The sequence below is a fragment of the Dendrobates tinctorius genome, unplaced genomic scaffold (assembly GCF_039654945.1).
Source record: "Dendrobates tinctorius isolate UK_male_01 unplaced genomic scaffold, ASM3965494v1 ptg000071l, whole genome shotgun sequence".
NCBI lineage: Eukaryota > Metazoa > Chordata > Amphibia > Anura > Dendrobatidae > Dendrobates > Dendrobates tinctorius.
The window spans coordinates 7,194,377-7,219,242 of record NW_027361739.1 but is presented as its reverse complement, the minus strand read 5'-3'; the positions used below and the strand labels follow the sequence as shown (position 1 = coordinate 7,219,242).

Below are 24,866 nucleotides of genomic sequence, written 5' to 3'. Positions count from 1 at the left end.
GTTTACATGATGAAGCAGAGAGTTTGAAAGCATGGCCTTCTCTTGGCTGTACGTATTGGCAGAGACACTAATATGTGTAATTTGCAGGAGAAATCATTCTGCAGAAACACAGTGTATGTAGTAGAGATGTCACGCTGGGTTCTGTCCCTGTATATGGCTCTGGGGGTGGGTTGCATGTCCACCAGGTTATATTGTTAATTATGTCTGATATTACCTCTGATATTACCTGCAGCAGAACAATACATTGACTAATGCAAATCATTAAGTGGCTACATACGTAATCACACAGAGATACAAAGCTGACAGTCTCATCTAATGTATCTATTTATGAGCAGACTGTCACATATTTATTGTAATATCCATTAATGTTGCTGATACAGATATAAAAACAGGAAGGCAAGGAATACTTCTACTACCATTCTCTGAAGACCAAAGCTGCCATGAAATAATGCTATAATGCTTGCAGTCATTCAGTATGCAAATTGCCATTTCAGAGAGGAAGAGGACTAGAACTCTGTAGTTCCACGCCACAATCCTATAAGTCACTATTGACCCTTCAATGATACAGTGGCATGCCTATAGAGTTCTAGTCCTCTTCCTCTCTGAAGAGGCAATTTGTATATTTAATTTCCCAGAGGAGCATTGCACAGTGAATAAGCCTCCTTAAATTGACATGTCACTCTCCACAAGGAGAAACGTTACCCCTTAAAGGGAATCTGTCACCTCATTTTTGCCCTATGAGATGCGGTCACCGCCATCAGGGGTTTATCTACAGCATTCTGAGGGAACTCGGCTTTATTTGCTGGGGCCCCTGACTGATCAGCCTGTGGGTTTAACGTGCATTGCCCTCTTTTCCTAGGCGCAGGGAAAGGGTGAAAGGAAGCAAAAACTCCACCCCCATTTAATTTTTGTATGTGGATCATTCCTCCTCCCCCTAAGGGGTATATAAGGCGGGGGCCAGAGGCTGCTGGACTTCTTTTGAACCTGGGAGCTAGGAGCTTCCCACCCTCCCTTCCCTTTCTTTTGTTTTTCTTCTTTTGTTATTGAGGTAATTTGATGGTTGATGGTTTGGATGTTTATTATTAAATCGGGATAACATGTGCCGAGAGTCCGACAGCATATCACCCACAGCTTCCGGTGTTTAATTAATCCAGAGCTGCGACCTTACCCCTCCAACAATGGGCTTTTGAGAAGATGAGAATTATTGTAAATGTTTTACTCTCCATTAAAGATAGGTTTTCGTTAATGACTGGATTCTTTCTTTGCGTTGGGGAAAAGGAGGAAGAGTTTTTTCTTGAGGTATGAAAAGTCTGTAATGCTGTAGATAAGCCCCCGATGTAACCTGAATGATAAGAAAAACGAGTTCGATTATACTCACCCGGGGGTCCGGTCCGGTCCGATGGGTGTCGCAGTCCGGTCCGGCGCCTCCCATCTTCTAAAGATGACATCCTCCTCCTTGCTTCTGCCGCGGCTCCTACGCAGGCATACTATATCGGCCCTATTGTGGGCAGAGAAAAGTACTGCAGTGCGCAGGCGCAGGACCTCTCTGACCTTTCACTGCGCCTGCGCACTGCGTCAGGGGATTTGTACAGGTAGAATTGCAAATACCCTATGATAGAGTCTGTTTAAATGCATGAACACAGGCTTGCTGGAAATACTTACCAACCCTGACACGTGGGATCACAGCAGGAGACAGCTATTAGGGGTCTACCTACAAAGAGTATGTACATCACTCTATTATCCCCTATAATTTTTAATCATTATAGTTACATTATCTCTAGACTGATAATTCTGTCAAACCTTTTAAATCTACAAGTGACAATAGTCATGGATTTTCCAACAATACATCATTGAGCACTGCGATCCATCGGGTAATATTGGACCACGTAATAATTATATTGTAATCCAATAAACATTCTCCATGGATTTTTGGTTACGTTTTTAGTATATTTTACCAAATTATTAATAAAAGTTATGTTTTATTACACATCCCTTTTCTTTCTTCACCCCTTCCCTATGTTCCATGCCAACAGTATAATGTGTATAGGAGCACTGAAAATTGATTTGTCAGGGGAATTAAGAATCCTCCATGTCTTATTTCGGACTGACACTCCTTTAATTGTCTGCAGACAATTGCCTGCCCATTGACGTGAATGGAGTTGGGGGAAACCCCTTTAAACAGTGTCCCAGTAAGAATGGACATATTTCCAATTCTTTTAGGAGATAGACCTCTCTGGATGTGATTTGGAACGGCACCTCTGCTTTTACACATAGCAAACTAATATATGTGGTATAAAAATACTCCAGCTGTGAAGGGTTAAGAAAAAGCAATCGCTTAATTTTCTAAAACCGTAACTGGTGAAGCTATTACTGCTAAAATAAAGCAGACAAGACAGAATGCTGTGGCTTAAATGAAAAAGATGTAGCTATGAAATATTCAGAAATAGAAAACACAGGGAGGGATCGGCTGGGGACTCGGCGCGCTCCCACTCCTGCAGCTGCTAGCACATATATTAGAAGACTGGAGCAAACAGCACTGAGGAGCGCTTTCTGGCTGGATGGGAGGCAGGCGTCATAAATTCTACTTAAATCCACACACATATATAAACATTAGTCTGTATGCGCCGTGCAAACGCCACTTGTCATACAAATTACTGCAAATCATTATATTTTTATAACCCAATTAGTCAATCCAGGCCTGGTTAACACTATAGGGTAAAGATGGTGTTCGCCGTTTATGCACAGTGGGGACATACGGTCATGGGTGGACATATTATTGGTGCAGCCGCACAGGGGTCCATGAGGTAAGGGGGTCCAGTACCACCTCCAAAGAAACTTCTGACAGAGAGATGGATATTGGACTGAGATGGGCTCATGTACTGTTCTTGCTCAGGGACCCTCTTCTGTTTGTGGTCGCACTTACATAGGGTGCCTTTCATTGTATAACCTGCAGAGAGGTGAAAACATGCAGAAAACACAGATGGATATTATAGCACATCCCACCGTACATGTGATAGGTAAATCTTTATATCCAACAGGCATCGTAGTTGGCAGTATCTGTGAGATCCCCCTGGAGCGTTTCTGTCTATAGAAAGCTTGCTGGAGCCACCACACTTATTTGGACACATCTTACCCATCATCTAGCCATAACAGTAAATGAGTTTTCCATACACTCCCTTCTAAATTGTTATGCAAATGCTATTTTTTCTCTGATTTCCCTAAACGGTCAATGCAAATAAGTCAATATAATAAATGTTTAAACAATCAACTACAAATCTGCAAATGATAACAGTATTTGTTTTTTTCAAAACTAAAATGCCCTGTTCCAAAGAACTGAAAATCAAAAACTTTTTCAATCAGAAACATCTTAAGGCCATGTGCACACATTGAGTATTTGGTGCGTTTTTTTACCCCAGTTTTTGTAAGCCAAAACCAGGAGCTGTCAGAGGAAAAGCATGATAGAAACATTTGCACCACTTCTGTATTTATCACCCACTCCTGATTTTGGCTTAAAAATACTGGGGTAAAAAAACTCACCAAATACTCAATGTGTGCATGTGGCCTAACAGGTCTAGTCAGAGGCGTAGCTAGGGGTTCAGCTTAGGGGGTGAAACATCACAGTGGGCCCCTAAAATTTTACTGCCTTGTGCAAGTGTCCTAGAAAACAGTGCCCTCATTTTGCCTCCCCCCAGAAACTAATAATGTACCATGTGCACCTTTGAGTGACCCTATAACAATAATGCTTCTTACCTGCCCACTTAACATTTAATAATGTCCCCTGAATCCCCATGTATAGTAATAATGTTCTCTGAGTCCCCCCATGTATAGTATTAATGTTCTCTGAGTCCCACCATGTATAATAATAATGTTCTCTGAGTCATACCATATATAGTAATAATGTCCCGAGTCCCCCTTTGTATAGTAATAATGTCCCCTGAGTCCCCACATGTATAATATTGATGTTCTCTGAGTCCCACCATGTATAGTAATAATGTCCCCTGAGTTCCCCCTTGTGTAGTAATAATGTGTCCTGAGTCCCCCATGTCAAATAATAATGTCCCTCGAGTCCCCCCATGTCTAGTAATAATGTCCCCTGAGTCTCTTCATGTATAGTTATAATGTCCCTCGAGTCCCCCATGTATAGTAATAATGTCCCGAGTCTCTTCATGTATAGTTATAATGTCCCTCGAGTCCCCCCATGTATAGTAATAATGTCCCCTGAGTCTCTTCATGTATAGTTATAATGTCCCTCGAGTCCCCCCATGTATAGTAATAATGTCCTCTGAGTCTCTTCATGTATAGTTATAATGTCCCGAGTCCCCCCATGTATAGTAATAATGTCCCTCGAGTCCCCCCATGTATGGTAATAAAGTCCTCCGAATCCCCCCATGTATGGTAATAATGTCCACTGAGTCCCCCCATGTATAGTAATAATGTCCCATAAGTCCCCCATGTATAGTAATAATGTCCCTCGAGTCCCCTATGTATAGTGATAATGTCCCATGAGTCCCCCCCCATGTATGGTATTAATGTCCTCCGAGTCCCCCCATGTATGGTAATAATGTCCTCCAAGTCCCCCTATACATGGAAATAATGTCCCTTGAGTCCCCCTGATGTATAGTAGTAATGGCCCATAAGTCCCTTGCATTGCTTATGTGATCAGGCTGTCATGTGGCATGTTTGCTATTTGCATGTGTCAACTAGACTTTGTGGGGTTCTTTCAATGATCTCCTATTGAGAGAAGCAAAACTTTTCTAGTTGACACATGCAAATAGCAAACATGTGATCACATGACCGCCCGATCACACTAATGATATTGGAGACTCATGACAGCAGGCACACCACACCCTGTCGAGGTAAAAGTCTGCAGTGACTGCAGACTGCCAGATCATAAGCCTGGACAACCACTTTAATAATTTTATACAAATAATAGGCTGCTTATTATTTAATTATTAAATAAATTGTCTGGTCTTATTCTACAAATTTGCAGTAACTGTATTTCCACAGACAAGAATCCTTAAATTGCGCATCCAGTACACTGTCAGAATTCTTCGGTGCGAGGAGTGAGTGGTCATGTGACCTCAAGTATGTGATTTGCATACTCCTGGCCACATTCCGACTAAACTATTTCCAATCTTGCTCAATACACTTGTATTGAGTGAGACCGCGCACATATAGTCGGCATGTGGCCAGGAGTATGCAAATCACATACTCGCCGCAGTGGCCAATGGCAAATTCTCACTGTGCGCAAGATGTGAAGATTCGCAAGCTGACAGCCACACAGATTGACTACAGACTTGTAGATTTAGCCAGTACAACCCCTTTAAATACATTGCAGCTCATGCCATGGTTACTGAATGGGGGCTTGATATACTAACAGGCTGGGCTTATAATAAGACCCAAGCTGTAACTAAATAAGCTCCCTACCTCCCTAGACATCAACTGTGACATGAAATTGCGGGACAACAGTGACTTTTGCCCCCCTCAGTAGCTATGCTACTAGGCCAAGTTATCTGTTAACATAGGACCCCTTATTTGCCTTCTTTGATAGCACCTTCACAATTCTTGCATTCATTGAACTTGAGAGTTTTTGTAAAGTTTCTGATTGAACTTCTTTGCAGGATGTGAGCATAGTTTCCCAGAGCTGCTGTTTTCATGTGAACTGCCTCACACCAGCTCTATCCCCATGATTACAGCCCAAAACATGACTCCGCCATCTACCTGCTTATGTCGCAGCCTTGTTGGGACATGGTGGCCATTTGTCAAACATTCACTATTCCATCCATCTGTACCATCCAGAGTTACACAGCACTCATGAGTAATCAAGACTGTTTTAAAATTAGGCTTCATGTATGTTTGGGCCCACTGCAACCATTTTGAGCACTGTTTAGGGGTGGCTGTATAGTAGGTTTATGCACAACTGAAAGACTCTGAAAAATCCTACCCCTTGAGGTTCACAGGACTCCGATGGCTTCAGCAGCTTCAAATACCTGTTTGCTGCTTGTCAGCTGCTCTCTTAAGGGCATGTCACACTAAGAGATATCGCTAGCAATATCGCTATAACTAGTGACGTTATAGCGATATTGCTAGCGATATCTCTGTGTCTGATACTTACCTATGACCGGCTCTCCCGCTGGTTATCGCTGATCGCGCGAGAACGTTCAGGACTGTTTCTCGTCGTCAGCTTCCTGCGGCACTTCCTGCTGTGAGGACGAGTGACGCATGGAGCCGGGCGGGAGGACGCAGGATCGCCGCGTCTGACAGGTAAGTAGCGATCCCCGTCCCCAGCGATGTCGCTAGTGAGATCTGCCTGTGTGGCAGCTCACTAGCGACCACTTAGCGATGTACCAGCGATCCTGACCACGTCATATCGCTGGTCGGGATCGCTGGTACATCGCTAAGTGTGACAGTACCTTTAATCAGGTGAATATGTGTGAAAGTAACCTTCCTTATTATGCCTTTATCTGCACATACCCATCTGTGCTCTGTATCAGCCACAATTCTCTTCACAGTGCTATGACCCCTTTAAAGTTTGTATGAAATGTTAAATATTGTCATACCTTGTCCAAGGCGTTGCACTATTTGAAGCTTTTTGACAGCAGAGTTTGATTTTCTTTCCCATATTGCTTCCAACCTGTAGCCTGATTACTAATGTGAAAAGTCCTCCTTAAATAGTTTTCCTCTAAGTGGCTCATCTAGAAAACTAATGATCACAGGTGTTTGATATTGACTTCGGTGAACCAAAGAGCCCTGAGACACAATACCACAGATGAGTTTATTTGAAAAAAACTAAAAATGACACCTTTATGACAGTAAAATCCAATTTGCTTAATCATTTGGAACGCAGTGTATGGTGAATTTCAGGGGTTTTCCAGAAAAAGAAATATAGATAAAGCAGCTTAAAATATTAAGTTATAAAAATGTAGTAATATAATTTAATTAGCTCCATATTGCTACCTTTTGTGTTCAATGGGAAACTGCTCACTGCTTAGTTCAATTGCTAAATGTTCTTTGTTGTTTTTTTTCTGTTTTCTTCTCGTAGCTGACATACCTCCCATCTCCGTGGGGTGTTTGTCGTTTTTCTGACCTGGGTTCGGACTTTTTCCCAGTATACAGTATATCAGCATGCAGGATTGACTGTGAGACCAGATACATTGTCGAGAACTGCAACTGCAAAATGGTACACATGCCAGGTGAGACGGGCAACTACAGAATTCTCTGCTTGGTATAAAACCATTGGGGTGTTTGCTTCTTCAGGTTTATGTGCTGTACATTCTAGGAGCTATCTAATTGTCTGATGACATGTCGCTAATATGAGGTGTCTCTGTGTTTTTAGGTGATGCTCCCTTCTGTACACCAGAGCAGTACAAGGAGTGTGCGGAGCCGGCCCTCAGTGAGTCATGCACCTCACAGTAACACACAGATTCATAGTTTGCGCCGCACATCATGTACACACTGACCTCTGGGTATCTGCAATTTTTATGGGATGGAAATGCTAGTATTACGCGGTACCTCTGGATAAATAAGTGATGTGTAGACGATCCTATTCCTTCTAGCTATAGACATGAACGAATGGTTAGACTGACTCATTGGGTGCACATTTAGCAAACCAAACATGATTTTCTGAAGAAAAAATAAATAAAGGCAGAAGTCAAGTGCATCTTCTTAGTTTAAAAAATGATCATGGGTATGTAATGCAGGTGATCTGAATGCAACAGAAGACACAACAGCCGGGATCAACAATCTACATCTACTTTATTCATGTAACAGGGTTAAATGCAGGAAAGAAAATTATCACAGATAAATGCACAAAAATAATATTCACAGTATCATATGCAAGCTACAGGCAATTATATGCACATAGATATATTGGTTAGTACATTACAAGAGATATTGCCCGAATTTCGCTCACTGACTCACGATGTCCCGTCTGTATCGCTCTTCAAGCATGTCTCAGTATCTTGACCGTGGTGTCTCTCGGGCCTGGTTTCGATCTGGTTACAGCCTTCCACTGGAGTGGAGCATGGACCTTCCTCTCAACTCAAGCCTTCTGCGGCATCTGACCGCCCCCAGACTCTTCTGTGCCGATGGTGGCTGAAAGTCCACCTTGCAGGTTTAGAGGTCATCCAGGGCTGTAGTCGTGGCTGAGTGCAATGGGCCTTGTGCGCCCTGGCCTTTCAATACATGAAAATCACACTCCACTGGCAGCTTACTTGCCTCTCTATCCCCTGCGTCAACAGGGTCTGGTCTCTATTCTTTATGGTCACCTCCGGCCGCTTCTGAATATAGAGACACAGTCCAGATGCAACTCAAAATTTAAAACTTTACTTTCATGACTTTACAGCACATCCAGATCCATTACAACATTTTCAACAGCTTGTACGTTACACATTACTTTATCTTTCCCTGCCCTCCTCTCCCTGTCACACTGCATGTTCCTGGGTCGGACTGTTTCCAACGGCTCCTCAGCATCCTCCCTGGCCAGCCTCACTGACTGCATATGGGTGTTCCCTCAGCCGTTTTGCCCCGGTTCTGAGGGCATCAGCCTAAACAATGACCTGCCACATGGTGAGCGACCTGCGCTGTAGTGCTGCGGTGACTTCTCCTGTGTCCCAAGTTCCTGTAGAAGCTGTTGCTGCTCTTACTGAGACTATGCTGTCCCACTTACTTTGGATGGCTGGATTCCTCCTTGAACATTGCAGGGCGCTGAGTAGCTCGGGCATTTAGCCCACCTGAGCACTTTGGGCTACCTAGCCCTAACTGAATCTAACAGAAACTATTCCTGCCTTAAACCCAGCTAACCTCTCCTACGGTTAACCATTTTCATTTATGAACTCTTTTCCTACACTAAGCACACCTATAATACCCCATCTAGTGACCAAACTTGTACACTACACTTTCCCTAATTATATATATATGCACAATAAACTGGGACAGTTTGGAGGTTCAGGATAGTTTCTGTACCTCCCCTTACACTGGCATACAACCTGCCCTGATGCAGATTCTGGCGCCAACTTCTCTTCTCAGCCTGGCCAGGCCTTTTATATTCAGGAGGTCCTTCCTGTATGTCACCGGATCTGGTTCATCAGACGAATTTACTCCCCCTGTAAATCTCCCAGCTCAGTTTGGTTCCTGCTAACCCAGTTACTTTTTTTACTTTCACTTACAGTTTGGTCCTCCAGATGGCTGTGTCTCTTTTCCATCTCTCCACAGCTAAACTATTTGCAATTATTTGGGAGACTACAACTCCCATGATTCCATTTCTAGTTGATTCCATTTTTAAATCCTGCTCTACCCACCACAGACTTCACTTTAGGCTTTACCATAACATTTACCACAGTCTTCACAGCAGCCTTAAGCACAGACATCACCACAGTCTTCATAATAAACTTCGCCATGGCCATCACCACTAGAGATCGATGGATGTTTGGATCTGGCGGGTGTGGTTGAACAGTTAAAAAATTCAGGTTTGGGTACCAGAACAGTACCTGGACCCAGATCCCATTCACTTGAATGGGGGACCTGAACATCCAGTGTTTGTCAAGCTGCCATGTGCATGACAGTGCGGCAAACACTGCTTCTGATCAGAGGAAAATCATTACCGGTCCAGTCTCTGGCATAGGCTGATGGGACTACTGGGGGGTCAATATCCATGGCCCTTACGAGCCTGAGAATACCAGCTATCTGCTTTAGCTTGGCTGGTTGTCAAAAATAGTGGGGACCCAAGCTGTTTTTCAAAATTATTTAAATAATTAAAAATATGGCTTGGGGACCCCTCTAATCTTGATAACCAACCTTGCTGAAGCTGAAAGCTGAGGGTTGCAGCCCACAGCTGTCAGTTTTGCCTGTCTAGTTATCAAAAATACAGGGGAACCCACGCCGTAGTCCCATCAGCCCATGATAGTAACTGGAGATAAACTTTTTTCCTTCAATCACAGCTGCAGGCTCCGCGGCTGTCTGACCGGCAGTAATGATTTTCCTGCCAATCAGAAGCAGCGTTTGCCACTCTGTCATGCAGTTAGGGTGAAATCCGTGATCGGTGTCCGTGCCCGAACAGTAGCTGTTCAGTGCGGATGCCAAAGTTTACTGTTTGGGTTTGCCCATCTCTAGTCACCGACTTACCACATCCCTTACTACAGCCTTAACCTCAAGCCTTTAAAACAACTTTTATCATGACTTTCACAGAAGCCTTCAACTTAGTGCTTGTGCTACATTCCTTGTGCTACAGTCAAAAGGAGAGCTTTAAACTAGAACAATGAGGGAAGGGAAAAAAAGGCCATATAAAGCCATACACCTGACAAATACTATTGAGAATTCTGCTATTAGAAGTGGAAGGGATGAACAAAGACAATAATTCTAAATAATAAAAATATTGAAGAAAGAGAAACCAATCACAAACTAAAATGATGTTTCTATACGAATGCACAAAGCATGGGCAACAAACAAGGTAAACTGGAACTACTAACACAGGAGAAGAAATATGATGTCATTGGAATTACTGAAACTTGGTGGGATGATACACATGATTGGAATACAAGGCTAGAAGGATACAACTTATTTGCAAGAAACAGACTTGAAAAACGAGGAGGAGGTGTCGCATTGTATGTTTGAAAAGCATATATCTGCACAGAGATTGTAGCTTTAGAGACTGGGCGTTCTGTGGAAACTGTTTGGGTAACAATACAAGGACAGAACAATGGAAAGGACACCATTGTAGGCATTTACTACAGGCCGCCTGTGCAAGCTGAAGATATGGATGAACTCTTTATGCATCAAATGGCCAAGTTCTCCAAAAAATATGACATAGTGGTCATGGGAGATTTCAACTAGCCTGACATTTGTTGGGAATCTCTCTCAGGCAGAAAACAAACAGGTCAAGGAAATTCTTATCCTCTCTGGCTGACAACTTTATTCTCCAAAAGGTAGGGGAGAAAACAAGGGGATCTGCTACCTTGGATCTAATCCTTATAAAGAGGGAGGAAATGGTTGAGGAGGTAAGAGTGGCTGGGACCCTAGGATTTAGCGACCATGCTGTTTTAGAATTTTGGATAACTTGGAAGGAAGACCTGTGAAGACTCAGACGTCAAGGTTAGATTTCAGAAAAGCAGATTTTAAGGGATTCAGAAAGAGAATTTGAGGGATCCAATGGCTGGATATCCTTAAGGACAAAATTGTCCAGGAAGGATGGGAAATCTTGAAAAATGAGATTCTCAAAGCACAATTGTTAGCAATTGCAAAAAGAGGAAAGAATAGGAAGCATTTAAGGAAACCAGGATGAAGGAACACAGAACTAAAACACATGCTAAAAAGGATGAAAGAAATGTTTATCAAATGGAAAGAGGGAGGCCTATCTAAAAGAATATAATGCTGTCTGCAGAACCTGCAGGGTACGAATCTTTATCTAATGCTGACAATGAATTAAGGCTTGCAAGAGACATCAAAAGCAACAATTTTTGGGGGGATTTTGAGGATATGTCAAAAGCAAAAGAAAAGTCAAAGATGCTATAGGATTTTTACAGGATGAAAATGATGAAATGGTAAGACAGGATGTTGAGAAGGCCTAACTTTTAAATTCCTATTTTGCGTCTGTTTTCTCTCAGAAAGGAAATGTAACATCAACTGATCTTTACTGTCCTATTAAGGGAATAGAAGAATCCAGGACATCTGTAAACAGAAAGATAGTGAGGAAACACTTAGCTAACCTAAATGAATTCAAGTCTCCAGGTCCAGATGAATTACAACCCAGAGTACTGAAGGAAACAGCAGAAAAAATTTTTGAACCACTCTCCATAATCTTTGAAAAACCTTGGAGAACGGGAGAAGTCCCAAAAGACTGGAGAAGAGAAAATGTTGTTCCTATCTTCAAAAAGGGCAAGAAGGTGTACCCAGGGAACTATAGGCTGTTGAGTCTTACTTCTATACCAGGAAAGATCTTTGAACAAATTATTAAACAACATGTATGTAAGAATCTGGATAAGAATAAAGTGATTATACAGAGTCAGCATAGGTTTCTAACTAATAAATCATGTCAGACTAACTTAATTTCCTTCTATGACAGAATCACTGTATAATATAATATATCTTGACTTCAGCAAAGCATTTGAAAAAGTATCTCACACAATCCTTATTAAAAAAAAAAATGACTAAGTATAGAATGGACAAAGCAACTGTTAATTGGATTCCTAACTGACTTAGTGATCGGACCCAAATAGTGGTCGTAAATGGCTGCACATCCAGTTGGAAGAATGTCTCAAGTGGGGTACCACAGGGCTCTGTCCTGGGCCCTGTATTGTTCAACATCTTTATCAATGATTTAGATGAAGGAATTGAGGGTAAACTGATTAAATTTGCTGATGACACAAAGCTAGGAGGGATAGCTAATACTAGAGAAGAGAGATGATTCAAAAAGATATAAATAAACTGGAACAGTGGGCAGCAACTAACAGAATGGTTTTAACAGGGAAAAATGCAAAGTACTACATCTGGGCAATAAAATGAAAAAGCATATACAGAATGGGAGGAATAGGACTAAGCAACAGCACATGTGAAAAAGACTTGGGTATGCTAATAGATCACAGACGGAACATGAATCAGTGTGATACAACAGCAAAAAAGGCTAATACAATTCTAAGATGTATTAACAGAATCAGTTTAGATCGCGTGAAATCATTATTGTCCTCTACTCCTCTTTAGTCTGACCTCATCTGGAATACTGTATCCAGTTTTGGGCGCCACATTTTAAAAAAGACATCAACAAACTGGGGCAAGTTCAGAGAAGAGCGACAAGAATGGTGACCAATCTGCAAATCTGCAAACCATGTCCTATGAGGAACGGTTGAAGGATTTGGGAATGTTTAGCTTGCAAAAGAGAAGATTGAGAAGAAACTTAATAGCTGTCTACAAATATCTGAAGGGCTGTCACATTGTAGAAGCATCATCTTTATTCTCATTTACACAAGGAAAGACTAGAAGCAATGGGATGAAACTGAATGGGAGGAGACACAGATTAGATATTAGAAAAATATTTTTGACAGAGTGATCAATGAGTGGAACAGCCTGCCATGAGAGGTCGTAAGTTCTCTTTCAATAGAAGTCTTCAAACAGAGGCTGGACAGACATCTGTCTGGGATGATTTAGTGAATCCTGCTTTGAGCAGGGGGTTGAACCAGATGGCCCAGGAGGTTCCTTCCAACTGTACCATTCTATGATTCTATGACATCCTTTACCACAGCCTTCACCACATCCTTTACTACAGCCTTTACCACAGTCTTCACCACAGTCTTTGAAATAGACTTTACCACGGACTTCGGAACAGACTTCAGTATAGCCTTTACTGCAGACTCCTTATTCGCTATCAGGACAAGGGGCATGTTCACATCCAGGTGGTGATCTTTATGAATACCAGCTACTTCGTTTTCCCATCTGGTATATGACTAGCTTTTCCCTTATAAATGCAGTCATGCACCCTTCTTCCATTTACAAGTGCAACTGCTGGCTTGTTTAGGTAACTGCTACCTATTAAAAGCCAGTTTGTGGTATGTACATGCCACCATCTCACAAATAAGTATAGTATAAGGGTATCTGCACCCAAACCGGCATTATATAATTAATTTCATTATGTGGTGTGTCCATAATGCACATGTGCGCTGCCGTCACCAGCAGAAGAAGATCCTCACTCCCCGGCATAATCCCCAGATGACGTCAGTGGACATGCAAGCTAGGAGATTGAAGTCGGAGATGCAAGGTCTCCTGCACACATTTCCAATAACTATTGTACGTGGAAATAAACCTGATGTTCAGATATTACATTTCTCTCAGTTTTAAATAACAATTGATGCCTGTTTTTTTTTTATCCACGTCTTATAGAGCGATTGCTCTGCCCGCGAGATTTGAATCTGTTCTTCAAGTCTTCTGATTGGGCCTCAATTTTTTGATCCATTGAGCAAATCCACCTCATCCTGAGGAACTGTCCAACTGGGAAGGCCTTGACAGTATGTGTAGTATGAGAGGAGGATGCACCCAGTAAGAAGTTTACAGACGTTTCTTTCCTAAAGTCTCTTTGTAACATTCCCCTCTTATCCACCTCCAAACAGATATCCAGAAAATCAGTTCTCTGTGCGCTTTGTATGTCAGTTTAATGTTATATGAAGTTGAGTTGACCCACAAATTCTGCAATACCCGATTCACTACATGCCAGATAAAGAATATATCATCAATATACTGTACCTATGCCAACACTGCACCTGGTCAACGGCAGAGACCCCATCCTAATGAAATAGCGATCTCTCCCACAGACCGAGGAACAGGTTGGCATAGGCTGGGGCCATGTTTTTGCAGGTAGCATCTGTCCTTAAAAACAAATATATTGTGGGTCAAAGCAAACTGCAGTGACTCAACAATAAAGTCACAAACCTGACCATGTACAGACAGTCAGTGCTTGTGAGCCACTGAATAAAGAGAAGAGAAGCCATGTGATCAAAGTGTGAAACATCATAAATATATATTGATATGTAAGCCCCTTAAATAATTTCCTCTTCCCTATTACATTGTAGTTCTTATGACACAATTAATAAAGCTCTCTTCTCACTATATTACTTACTAATACCTATCAATTAGTGTGGATCCCGAAAAAGGGAACTTTGTTGATCCCACAAACATGAGATTTCTAGTTCTCTCTTTAGCTTAGTTCCACATATTGAAGAGAGCCTCCAACGTAAATGTGAACACAGCCTAAGTCCTTAATTCATACTTCTCATTTCTGACTTCAATTCAATAAAGCCACATGAAAAAGTGCTAGAGGCTGAGCATGAACATTGAAACTGATGACAGCTATGGAAAAGTATATTTACTTGCAGGATTTCCTTTAAAGAGATTTTTTTAGTTCTAAGTATAATCTGCACATACAGTATGTAGCCACTATCCACATCAAGAGATTTTCCTACTTAAGATATTGGTAACCTATCTTTATGACAGATCAACATCAGATCAATGGGGTTTGAGCATCCTGCAGCTCCACCAATCAGCAGTTTTCATCCAGATGTAAATGGTGAAAGTTTCTCCAGGCGCTTCTGCTCAGTTCCAATGCATTTCAGTCGGAACTAACCTGAAGTACCCAAGAATGGCTACTACATAGTGAACAGTGCTGTACCGTTCAGCTGTTTACCATTTTCATCGAGCTGTTGCCACTGCTGAAGGCAGTTAGTCTGTAGGGATCCCAGGTGGCAATCTCCAATGACCTGCAATTAATGATCAACATCTTAAGCTTGGAACCCCTTAAAGAGTATAATGACAATGTACTGTATGTGTAGCCTACTCTTAGAACAGAAACTAGCACTACCTAGGTTTTGGAATCAGTCTGGATCCATACTCCTCTGATGTTCTTTGCTTACACCAACAGACTTTGACTTTGCCACTTAACATTTATTTAATTTATTCTTTTATCCTTAAAGCATTGCGCTAGGCTTTATTATCGAGTTCGATATATAAACGGTATCTTTCTCTCTTGTATAATATAGTGCCGCCTTCTGGTGCTCCTTTAAGGCACCGCAATCATTCATTAGCTATTCATATCCTAGAAAATAACTTACTTAATATGTATGGATACAAGTAATGGTGTCTTCTGTCTTACATAATGTCTATCTGATGAAATCTCTTCTTAGTGCTAATAACCCAACATATCACACACAGCCTGATTATGTGAGTCCTGCCATTAACACCTCCGTCTGTAGTTCATCTTGCTCACTCATGTAAATCATCCTGCCTTTCTTAAGGTTTATTATTTGGATAGAACTCCCATAATTAGGATGCAATTATTTCTGTCCTAAATCAGTTTTTTCCTCATTCACCATTATAATAATTAGTGCGTCTTTTCAACGCAGCTTCTGAGAATTTAATTATATCAGATCATTCAATAAAGGGAGAAACAAAGAGCTTGACTTTCTCAACCCCTGATCGATAGATTACGTCTCTTTTCTTCCTTTATCTTCCTTCGGATGAAGCATAAATTTACTGTTCCACAATTAGCTCATTTTACATAAAAGAACCATTGTGATGACAGATAATGAGCATTGGATCATCTCCATTAACCTGTCATCCTCATCAGAATGACGTTTTGCACTTATGGCCTTGTGCATACAGAGCTATGTCTCAAGTATAGAGCTTGTTATGGGTTTATACTGTAGCTTTGTGCACCCCAAAATCTAATATGGAGCCATATAGAGGTTTTCTTCTCTTTGGGTCTGGTTGACGATCCATTGATTGGTAGCTCATGGAGGCATAAAAACACAGGATAAGAAGGACTTCACGAAGCACCATACAGAATCCCTCTACCACTGATTAACTCTGTACAGTCATGAGACTTTAAAGGGGATTTCCATTCATTGACTTCTGGCCTCTTTTGACAAGCATTGTGTTAATATTACTCACCATTCCCAGGTCCAGTGCCAGCTCTCTGTCTCTGTTCTGGTCTTGGTGCACTTGTTGCAGCAGTGACATCAAATCTACAGAGCACATCACTGCTCCAGAAAATCACTAAGGTCAGCATCTTGTTCCTTTTACTTTGGCAAAGCTGCTTAACTAAGTGATTGGCTACAGCGTTGATGTTCACTGTAGACATGACATCACTGATGCAGACGAGAGCAGGGGCAGAAAGTCATCAGTTGACCTGAGGGGAGTGAGTAGTATAAGATTTTATTATTTTAATAAGATTCTGGCCTAGTCCATAAGTAGAAAACTCCTTTAATTAAAGACTTTAGGGCATTATTTCTACCTAAATGAGAACCAGTGATAGGTCTTGAAGGCATATAAGAGAGACCTGCAAATACAGAGTCATTGCATACTTAAAACAATGGAAGTTACGAAAACCTGCAGGTGAAAATGCTCATCTCGATAATGTCCAATTTCTTTTACCAGCAAAACATCCAGTTTTGACATTGACAATTTTGGAAAGTTTTTCCCAAACTACTTAAAAGCATGGTGGTGGCTTAGGCTTCCTTCACATTGCATTTTTGCTCACGTTTAGTGGTCCCGTCAGACTTGCATCTGAACCCTAAGCAAAACAGGATTCAGGCATATGTACCGATGTGGCTTTTGACTATAATGGTGCAGACAGAGTCACTGTGTGCTCTGTCATGCAACATGTTCGGGCATAGTCACCTAACTGAAGATGATCACTCACATGCAGTATACTACATCTGAATGTCCATCCCCAGTAGGTGCATATGCCCAAAAATGATGCACGATAGAGCGCACGTTGACTCTGTTGGCACCAAATGGGATTTGGCCGTATGCGGTGATGGGGCCACTGTCTATCACTGCATACGCCCGAATCCAATTTTGTGGGGGAGTTTGGAAGCAAGCCTTGACAGGACCAGTGAACATGGGCAAGAACGCAATGTGAAAGCACCCTTAATGGTAGGTTTCAATTAATAAACACCTCGTAATGCAACTATGTGCATGATCAGATGGACTGTCAATGGAAGTTTGCCTCCATATACTGTAAATACTTGTGCGGTAAACTAAACCTCTGATGGTCATAAATATAAATCTACAAAAGGATCAGTAATGGGAATCTTAGAATCTTTACTGGTTTATTATTTTTTGTAAGAAAATAATAGATGATTCCTTTAAAACCATGATAACTATGATGTGTCAATTTCTCTGCTGCATACTGTAAACCAGTGTGAAAAAAATCTACTAACTAATTCAATAATCTATGTGTCACCAAACATCAGTGTCCTCCATCTAACACACAACCATTAAAGTTGTCAATCCATGTTCATTTTCCGCTATACATGTTCCCTTCATTTGTCATTTGCATAGATTCTCTTACAAACACGTGTGTAGCCGAGACGTAGAAATCAATTTCCAGTAATCAATCTTTCCTTGTTTCTGAAGGTTTACTTACAGAGAAGGATGGAGGATTCTGTATGTGCACAATACCCTGTAATCTTACCAGATACAACAAGGAGCTGTCCATGGTGAAAATCCCTAGCAGGACATCTGCCAAGTACTTGGAAAAGAAGTTCAACAAGTCGGAAAAGTACATTTCGTACGTATGTGTGATAATTATGAGATGATGATGAAACAATAGTAAGGTTGAGAATGAAATCTACCAGGGAATCTAGCATTTATAAAGGATCCGCTAGTGCACAGTTATTAACATGAGAGATGATTGCTTGAAGGTATAGGCCGCACGACTGGGACTGCAGTTACCATATGCCTGGTTCTAATATCTAATATCTCGCCATCTACATCAATATCTACATATAAAGAGGCTAAAATAGTGGCAAATCTGTTTATATTAGAGAAGAGATGATCTTTTGAAATTCAAAGTTTTCGACTTTGCCAGATTTTCCCACAAAATTTGATTTATGGTGAATAAAGTTGTGTGAATTAATATTGGAAAGCTTGTAATTGCTCAGAAAATATACATAGGCAAGAGAAGAAAGAGAGAGGACCCAGCTGTTTATTAGAAGAGCTTACTTTCTATAGAAGAGAGAGAATTAAGCTGCTGACCATAACAGCTTACACTCTACAGGAGAGAAACCTCGCTGACCATAAGAGCTTACACTCTACAGGAGAGAGAGAGAACCTCACTGGCCATAAGAGCTTACACTATACAGGAGAGAGTGAAAACCTCACTGACCATAAGAGCTTACACTCTACAGGAGTGAAAGAGAGAGAGAACCTCACTGTCCATAAGAGCTTACACTCTACAGGAGAGAGACCCTCACTGACCATAAGAGTTTACACTCTACAGGAGAAAGAGAGAGGACTCCGCTGACCATAAGTGCTTACACTCCACAGGAGAGAGAAAGAGGGGACGTGTTATGGTCGGCGGAACGCAGCAGATATAAAATAATAAGAGGTGCGTTCGCCGCCCGGGGTCTACCGTGCGGTAGTTGGTAAGACCGCTGCTGGGCAATGGCAGATGCACCAGAAGGTGAAGTAGTGCGCACGGTTTAACGTCACCCGAACGCTAGGAGCGGCTCTGTTCAGACACAGAGTTGCTTGCCAGAAATATATACAAAGGTGCTGGCCCTGTTATCGTCACAGGAGTCAGCGTGTGGCGTCGCAGCCGCGAACACCAATAGCTGCTGTTATTGCAGCGCAGCGGCAACTATAGCCGCAAGCGTCGGCGCCGAGGACCGGGCACCGACGGACGCTAGTGTAGGCGAAGGAGCACTGTGGCGTAGCTTGCCTCTACCTGGTGCTGACCTAAGAACACACTCTGTCACCAATCGTATTATCCGAGGGAAGGGGTTTCATAATGAGTCAGCCACCAGTCCATGCATCCGTCACCATTCACACACATAGCAAGATAAGTCTACACTAGCGCATCGCCGAGCTGCCCTGCGGGCTTTTTATAGCGATGCGCTTCCGGAACCTTCCATTAGCTTGGGAAGGACCAATCAGATCCGACGCAGGACCTGAGCATGTGACCCCTGCTCTCCAGTGAGAGGTCAAGTTGCGGGCATGCTCAGTAGCACGGCATGAGGACTTAGCCTCAGGAGCGGTTCCCTGCAAAGCAGGTTGCGCTGCCATTGCTGCACCAGAGGTGGCAGCAACATCCAGGCTGCCAGAGCGAGTCTGAGCAGCAAGCCTGGCTCGCCATGTTTGCTGAGCAACACCCGGAGCGGACGAGGAAGAATGGGAGACCGCAGGATGTCTGGCTCTGGATTCCCGCTGTGCAGTGCCAGGAATCTGACGCCTAACATTACCTGCCCCCTCCCCTCTGAGCCTCACTGCGCTCAAAAGCCGCGATCAGGAGCGGTGCATGAATGTTCTCCACCGGCTCCCAGGTCCGAGCCTCGGGACCATGACCCTTCCAGTCCACCAAATAAAACTTTTTGCCACGGACAAACCTGCGCTCCATGATGACGTTAACCTCAAGCTCGTCAGATGATAAGTCTGATGACCCGGTGGATGGTTCAGAAAACCGGACCATGTGAACTGGTTTGAGGAGGGACACATGAAACACGTCCAATATGGCCAAATGTGGAGGAAGAGCCAGGCGGTAGACCACTGAGCTAAGTCGCTCGAGGACCTTGAACGGTCCAATGTAACGTGGTGCGAATTTGGGAGACTCGACCCGCAGTTTGATATTCCGGGTGGAGAGCCACACCATGTCACCAGGGGAGAAGCTTGGTGCGGGTCGTTGATGCGTGTCGGCGGACGCCCTCATCCTTTCTTTAGATGCCCGGATAGCATCCTGCGTGCGATCCCAAATGTCCCGGGCCTCCACTGCCCAGTCTGCCACCCTGGAGTCAGCGGAGGACACCGGCATTGGGACAGGGACGCGAGGGTGTTGACCATAATTTAGGAGAAAGGGCGTCTGACCAGTGGAATCGGCCACCGCATTGTTTAGGGCAAACTCAGCCCAAGGCAGCAAGGATGCCCAGTCATCCTGCCTGGCAGAGACAAAATGTCGTAGATAGGTGACCAAGGTCTGATTGGCCCTTTCGACCAAGCCATTCGTCTCGGGATGGTAGGCGGAAGACAGATTTAGCTTGATGATGAGTAAGCTGCAGAGCTCCCTCCAAAAACGAGACGCAAACTGGGGACCTCGGTCACTTACGATTTTATCCGGCATACCATGTAAACGGAATACATGCTTAATGAACAGGACGGCCGGACCTCGGGCGGAGGGTAGGCGTGCGAGTGGCACCAAATGTACCATTTTGGAAAAATGGTCGGTAACCACCCAGATGACCGTACTGCCACTGGACTTGGGCAGGCCAACTATAAAGTCCATGCCCACCATTTCCCATGGTCTATCCGCTACTGGCAGGGGAAACAAGAGCCCCGCCGGCCTCTGTCTAGAGGGCCTGTTCTGGGCACACGAGACGCATGCTTTCACGTATGCCTTGACGTCTCGAGCCATATGCGGCCACCAATATGACCTTGCCAGGAGTTCGGTGGTCCGTTTATTACCAAAATGGCCACCTAGCCTGGAGGCATGTGCCCAGGCAAGAACCTCTGGCCGTAGCGGAGGGGGCACTAAGGTCTTGCCTGGCGGTACCGACTCGAGAGCGATAGGAGCCACGGTCGTAAAACTCTCCGGAGGGAGAATTAACCGAGGCTCCGCTTCTCCCTCCTCCGCTGAGACCACCAAGCGTGAGAGGGCATCTGCTCGGACGTTCTTCTCCCCGGAGAGGTAGTGTAGGGTGAAGCGGAAGCGAGAAAAAAAGAGCGACCACCTCGCCTGATGGGAATTCAGGCGTTGGGCCGTCTGAAGATAGACCAGGTTTTTATGGTCCGTGAAGACTTGAAAGGGGAACCGGGCTCCCTCCAGGAGATGTCTCCACTCGGAAAAAGCCAATTTCATGGCCAGCAGCTCCCTGTCGCCGATGGAGTAATTTTTCTCCACCGGTGAGAAGGTCTTAGAATAGAAGAAGCAGGGATGCTTCCGACCTTGAGCATCCTTTTGGTAAAGGACTGCTCCTGCACCGACGGAAGAAGCGTCTACCTCAAGGATAAACGGCTTATCCACATCGGGACGGTGTAAAATGGGAGCGCCTGCAAAGTGGGACTTTACGGAGGAAAAGGCCTTAGAAACCTGTTCGGTCCACGCCTTAGGATTAGCTCCTTTTTTCGTGAGAGCAACCAAAGGAGCTACCAGGGTGGAAAAGTGGGGTATAAACTGGCGATAATAGTTAACGAACCCTAAAAAGCGCTGCACCGCTTTAAGAGAATGGGGTTCCTGCCAGTCCATAACCGCTTGCAGCTTGGCCGGATCCATAGCCAACCCCTGGGCCAAGACGACGTAGCCCAGAAATGGCAAGGACTCCTGCTTGAACTGACACTTCTCCAGCTTGGCGAACAGGGAATTCGCCCGTAGGCGGTCAAATACCCTGCAGACATCTTTCCGGTGGTTGGGCAAATCTGGCAAAAAGATGAGGATGTCATCCAGATAGACCACCACCGAGGTAGAAAGCATGTCACGGAAGACGTCGTTGACGAAGTCCTGGAAGACAGCGGGCGCATTACAAAGGCCGAAGGGCATGACCAGATATTCATAATGGCCATCCCGAGTATTAAAAGCTGTCTTCCACTCGTCTCCCTCGCGAATACGGATCAGGTTGTATGCCCCTCGTAGATCTAGCTTAGTAAAGAGTCTCGCCCCACGCAACCTGTCGAACAACTCGGAGATCAACGGGAGAGGGTACTTATTCTTTACTGTGATGGCATTGAGACCCCGGTAGTCGATGCAAGGGCGTAACTCTCCGCTCTTCTTCTGAACGAAGAAGAAGCCTGCCCCGGCCGGTGACAACGACTTCCTGATAAAGCCCCGTGCCAGGTTCTCCCGGATGTATTGGGACATTGCCTCCGTCTCCGGGAGAGATAATGGGTAAACACAACCTCGAGGAGGTTCTGTGCCTGGCAGGAGGTCAATCGGGCAGTCATAGGGACGGTGCGGTGGGAGTGTCTCCACGGACTTCTTAGAGAAGACGTCGGCATATTGATGGTAAGGTTCAGGGAGCGTGGAGAGGTCTGTAGGCAGCTCCGTAGACGCTACCTGAAGACTGTCCCTGAGACACCTACCCTCGCAGTCCTTGCTCCAGCCCAATATTCTCCCCGAAGCCCAATCAATGTGAGGGGAGTGACAACGAAGCCAGGGAACCCCAAGGAGTACCTGATCGATGCCATGAGGCATAATAAGCAAGAACAGGGTCTCCCGATGTGAGGGGGACATGGCGAGACCGAGTGGGACCGTCTGATGGGTCACTCGAGACGGCAATGGTGCCCCATCCACCACCCTGATGGTCAGAGGTTGTGGGAGTAATACCAGAGGGATAGTGTGACTCTGGGCAAAACTCGAGGACATAAAGTTCCCCACGGCCCCGGAATCCAGAGTGACCTCTGCCTCCCAGGTGGAGGAACCGTTATCTAGGGTACCCCGGAATACCGGCTTAGGCGAAAAGGACTCCATCTGGGACTGGCCACCACCTACACCAATGGAACGGGGTCGTCCCTTCGGCCGCTGAGGACATGTGCCAGCCGTGTGGCCAAAGTGTTGGCAGTGATAACAGCGCACGGAGCCCCGCACCTGACGTGGCTTAGTGCCGGTGCGAGATACCTCCATGGGCTCGGTGGAGGGAGACTCCTGTGCGGAATGGCTCAGCGGTTCTGTAAAGGTGGGAGCCAGGTTAATTTTACGTCTGGATAGAGTCCTCTCCAACCCGCGCTCCGTGAACCGGAGATCAATACGGGTGGAGACGGCGATCAATTCCTCCAGAGTTGTGGGAATATCTCGGGTAGCTAGAGCATCCTTGACGTGCTCAGCTAGGCTTCTCCAGAACACTGGGACTAATACTTTGTCCGGCCACTCCAATTCGGAAGCCAATGTCCGAAACCGGACAGCATAATGGCTAACCGAGAGTGACCCTTGTGTTAACGACAACAGTTGGAGAGCCGTATCGTGCGTGACCCGTGGTCCTAAGAAGACCTGCTTCAGAGCCGCGAGGAACTGAGCAGGCCCCTGAACCACAGGATCATCACGTTCCCACAATGGCGTGGCCCACTGCAATGCCCGGCCAGACAATAAGGAGACAATGAAGCCCACCTTAGCCCGCTCTGTAGGAAACCGTGCAGCCAGCAACTCCAGGTGAATGGAGCACTGGCTGACGAATCCCCTACAGGTGGCGCTTTCACCCGAAAACTTATCGGGGAGCGGGAGGGAAGAGATTGTCGGCGAGGGCAAGAGTGTGGGTACACGTGAGACGGCCTCAGCGACCGTCTGGGCGGCAGCTAGCGCAGCATTCGCAGCTGAGTTGGTGCTCTCGATAGCCGCCAACCTGCTCTCCAGCTGCCGAATGTAGCGCTGCAGCTGCTGCACGTCTGCCATTGCCAGCCAGACCCTGGCGCTAGTGTAATGTTATGGTCGGCGGAACGCACCAGATATAAAATAATAAGAGGTGCGTTCGCCGCTCGGGGTCCACCGTGCGGTAGTTGGTAAGACCGCTGCTGGGCAATGGCAGATGCACCAGAAGGTGAAGTAGTGCGCACGGGTTAACGTCACCCGAACGCTAGGAGCGGCTCTGTTCAGACACAGAGTCGCTTGCCAGAAATATATACAAAGGTGCTGGCCCTGTTATCGTCACAGGAGTCAGTGTGTGGCGTCGCAGCCGCGAACACCAATAGCTGCTGTTAATGCAGCGCAGCGGCAACTATAGCCGCAAGCGTCGGCGCCGAGGACCGGGCACCGACGGACGCTAGTGTAGGCGAAGGAGCACTGTGGCGTAGCTTGCCTCTACCTGGTGCTGACCTAAGAACACACTCTGTCACCAATCGTATTATCCGAGGGAAGGGGTTTCATAATGAGTCAGCCACCAGTCCATGCATCCGTCACCATTCACACACATAGCAAGATAAGTCTACACTAGCGCATCGCCGAGCTGCCCTGCGGGCTTTTTATAGCGATGCGCTTCCGGAACCTTCCATTAGCTTGGGAAGGACCAATCAGATCCGACGCAGGACCTGAGCATGTGACCCCTGCTCTCCAGTGAGAGGTCAAGTTGCGGGCATGCCCAGTAGCACGGCATGAGGACTTAGCCTCAGGAGCGGTTCCCTGCAAAGCAGGTTGCGCTGCCATTGCTGCACCAGAGGTGGCAGCAACATCCAGGCTGCCAGAGCGAGTCTGAGCAGCAAGCCTGGCTCGCCGTGTTTGCTGAGCAACACCCGGTGCGGTCAAGGAAGAATGGGAGACCGCAGGATGTCTGGCTCTGGATTCCCGCTGTGCAATGCCAGGAATCTGACACCTAACACGATGTCACTGATCATAAGAGCTTACACTCTACAGGAGAGAGTGAGAACCTCACTGACCATAAGAGCTTATACTCTACAGGAGAGAGAGAGGAAACCTC

The 24,866-nt window shown here is 45.0% G+C and overlaps 1 protein-coding gene across 2 annotated transcripts in view; it reads left to right on the top strand.

The window, feature by feature from the left end:
• Positions 1-24,866, top strand: part of ASIC2 (acid sensing ion channel subunit 2) — a 1,315,134-nt gene that overhangs the window by 1,264,709 nt on the left and 25,559 nt on the right. For both annotated transcript variants that reach the window (XM_073582366.1, XM_073582365.1), the window contains exons 4-6: positions 7,043-7,193; positions 7,337-7,393; positions 17,896-18,049. In XM_073582366.1, coding sequence (XP_073438467.1) covers positions 7,043-7,193; positions 7,337-7,393; positions 17,896-18,049 — 362 coding nt within the window. The remainder of the gene's footprint in view (positions 1-7,042; positions 7,194-7,336; positions 7,394-17,895; positions 18,050-24,866) is intronic.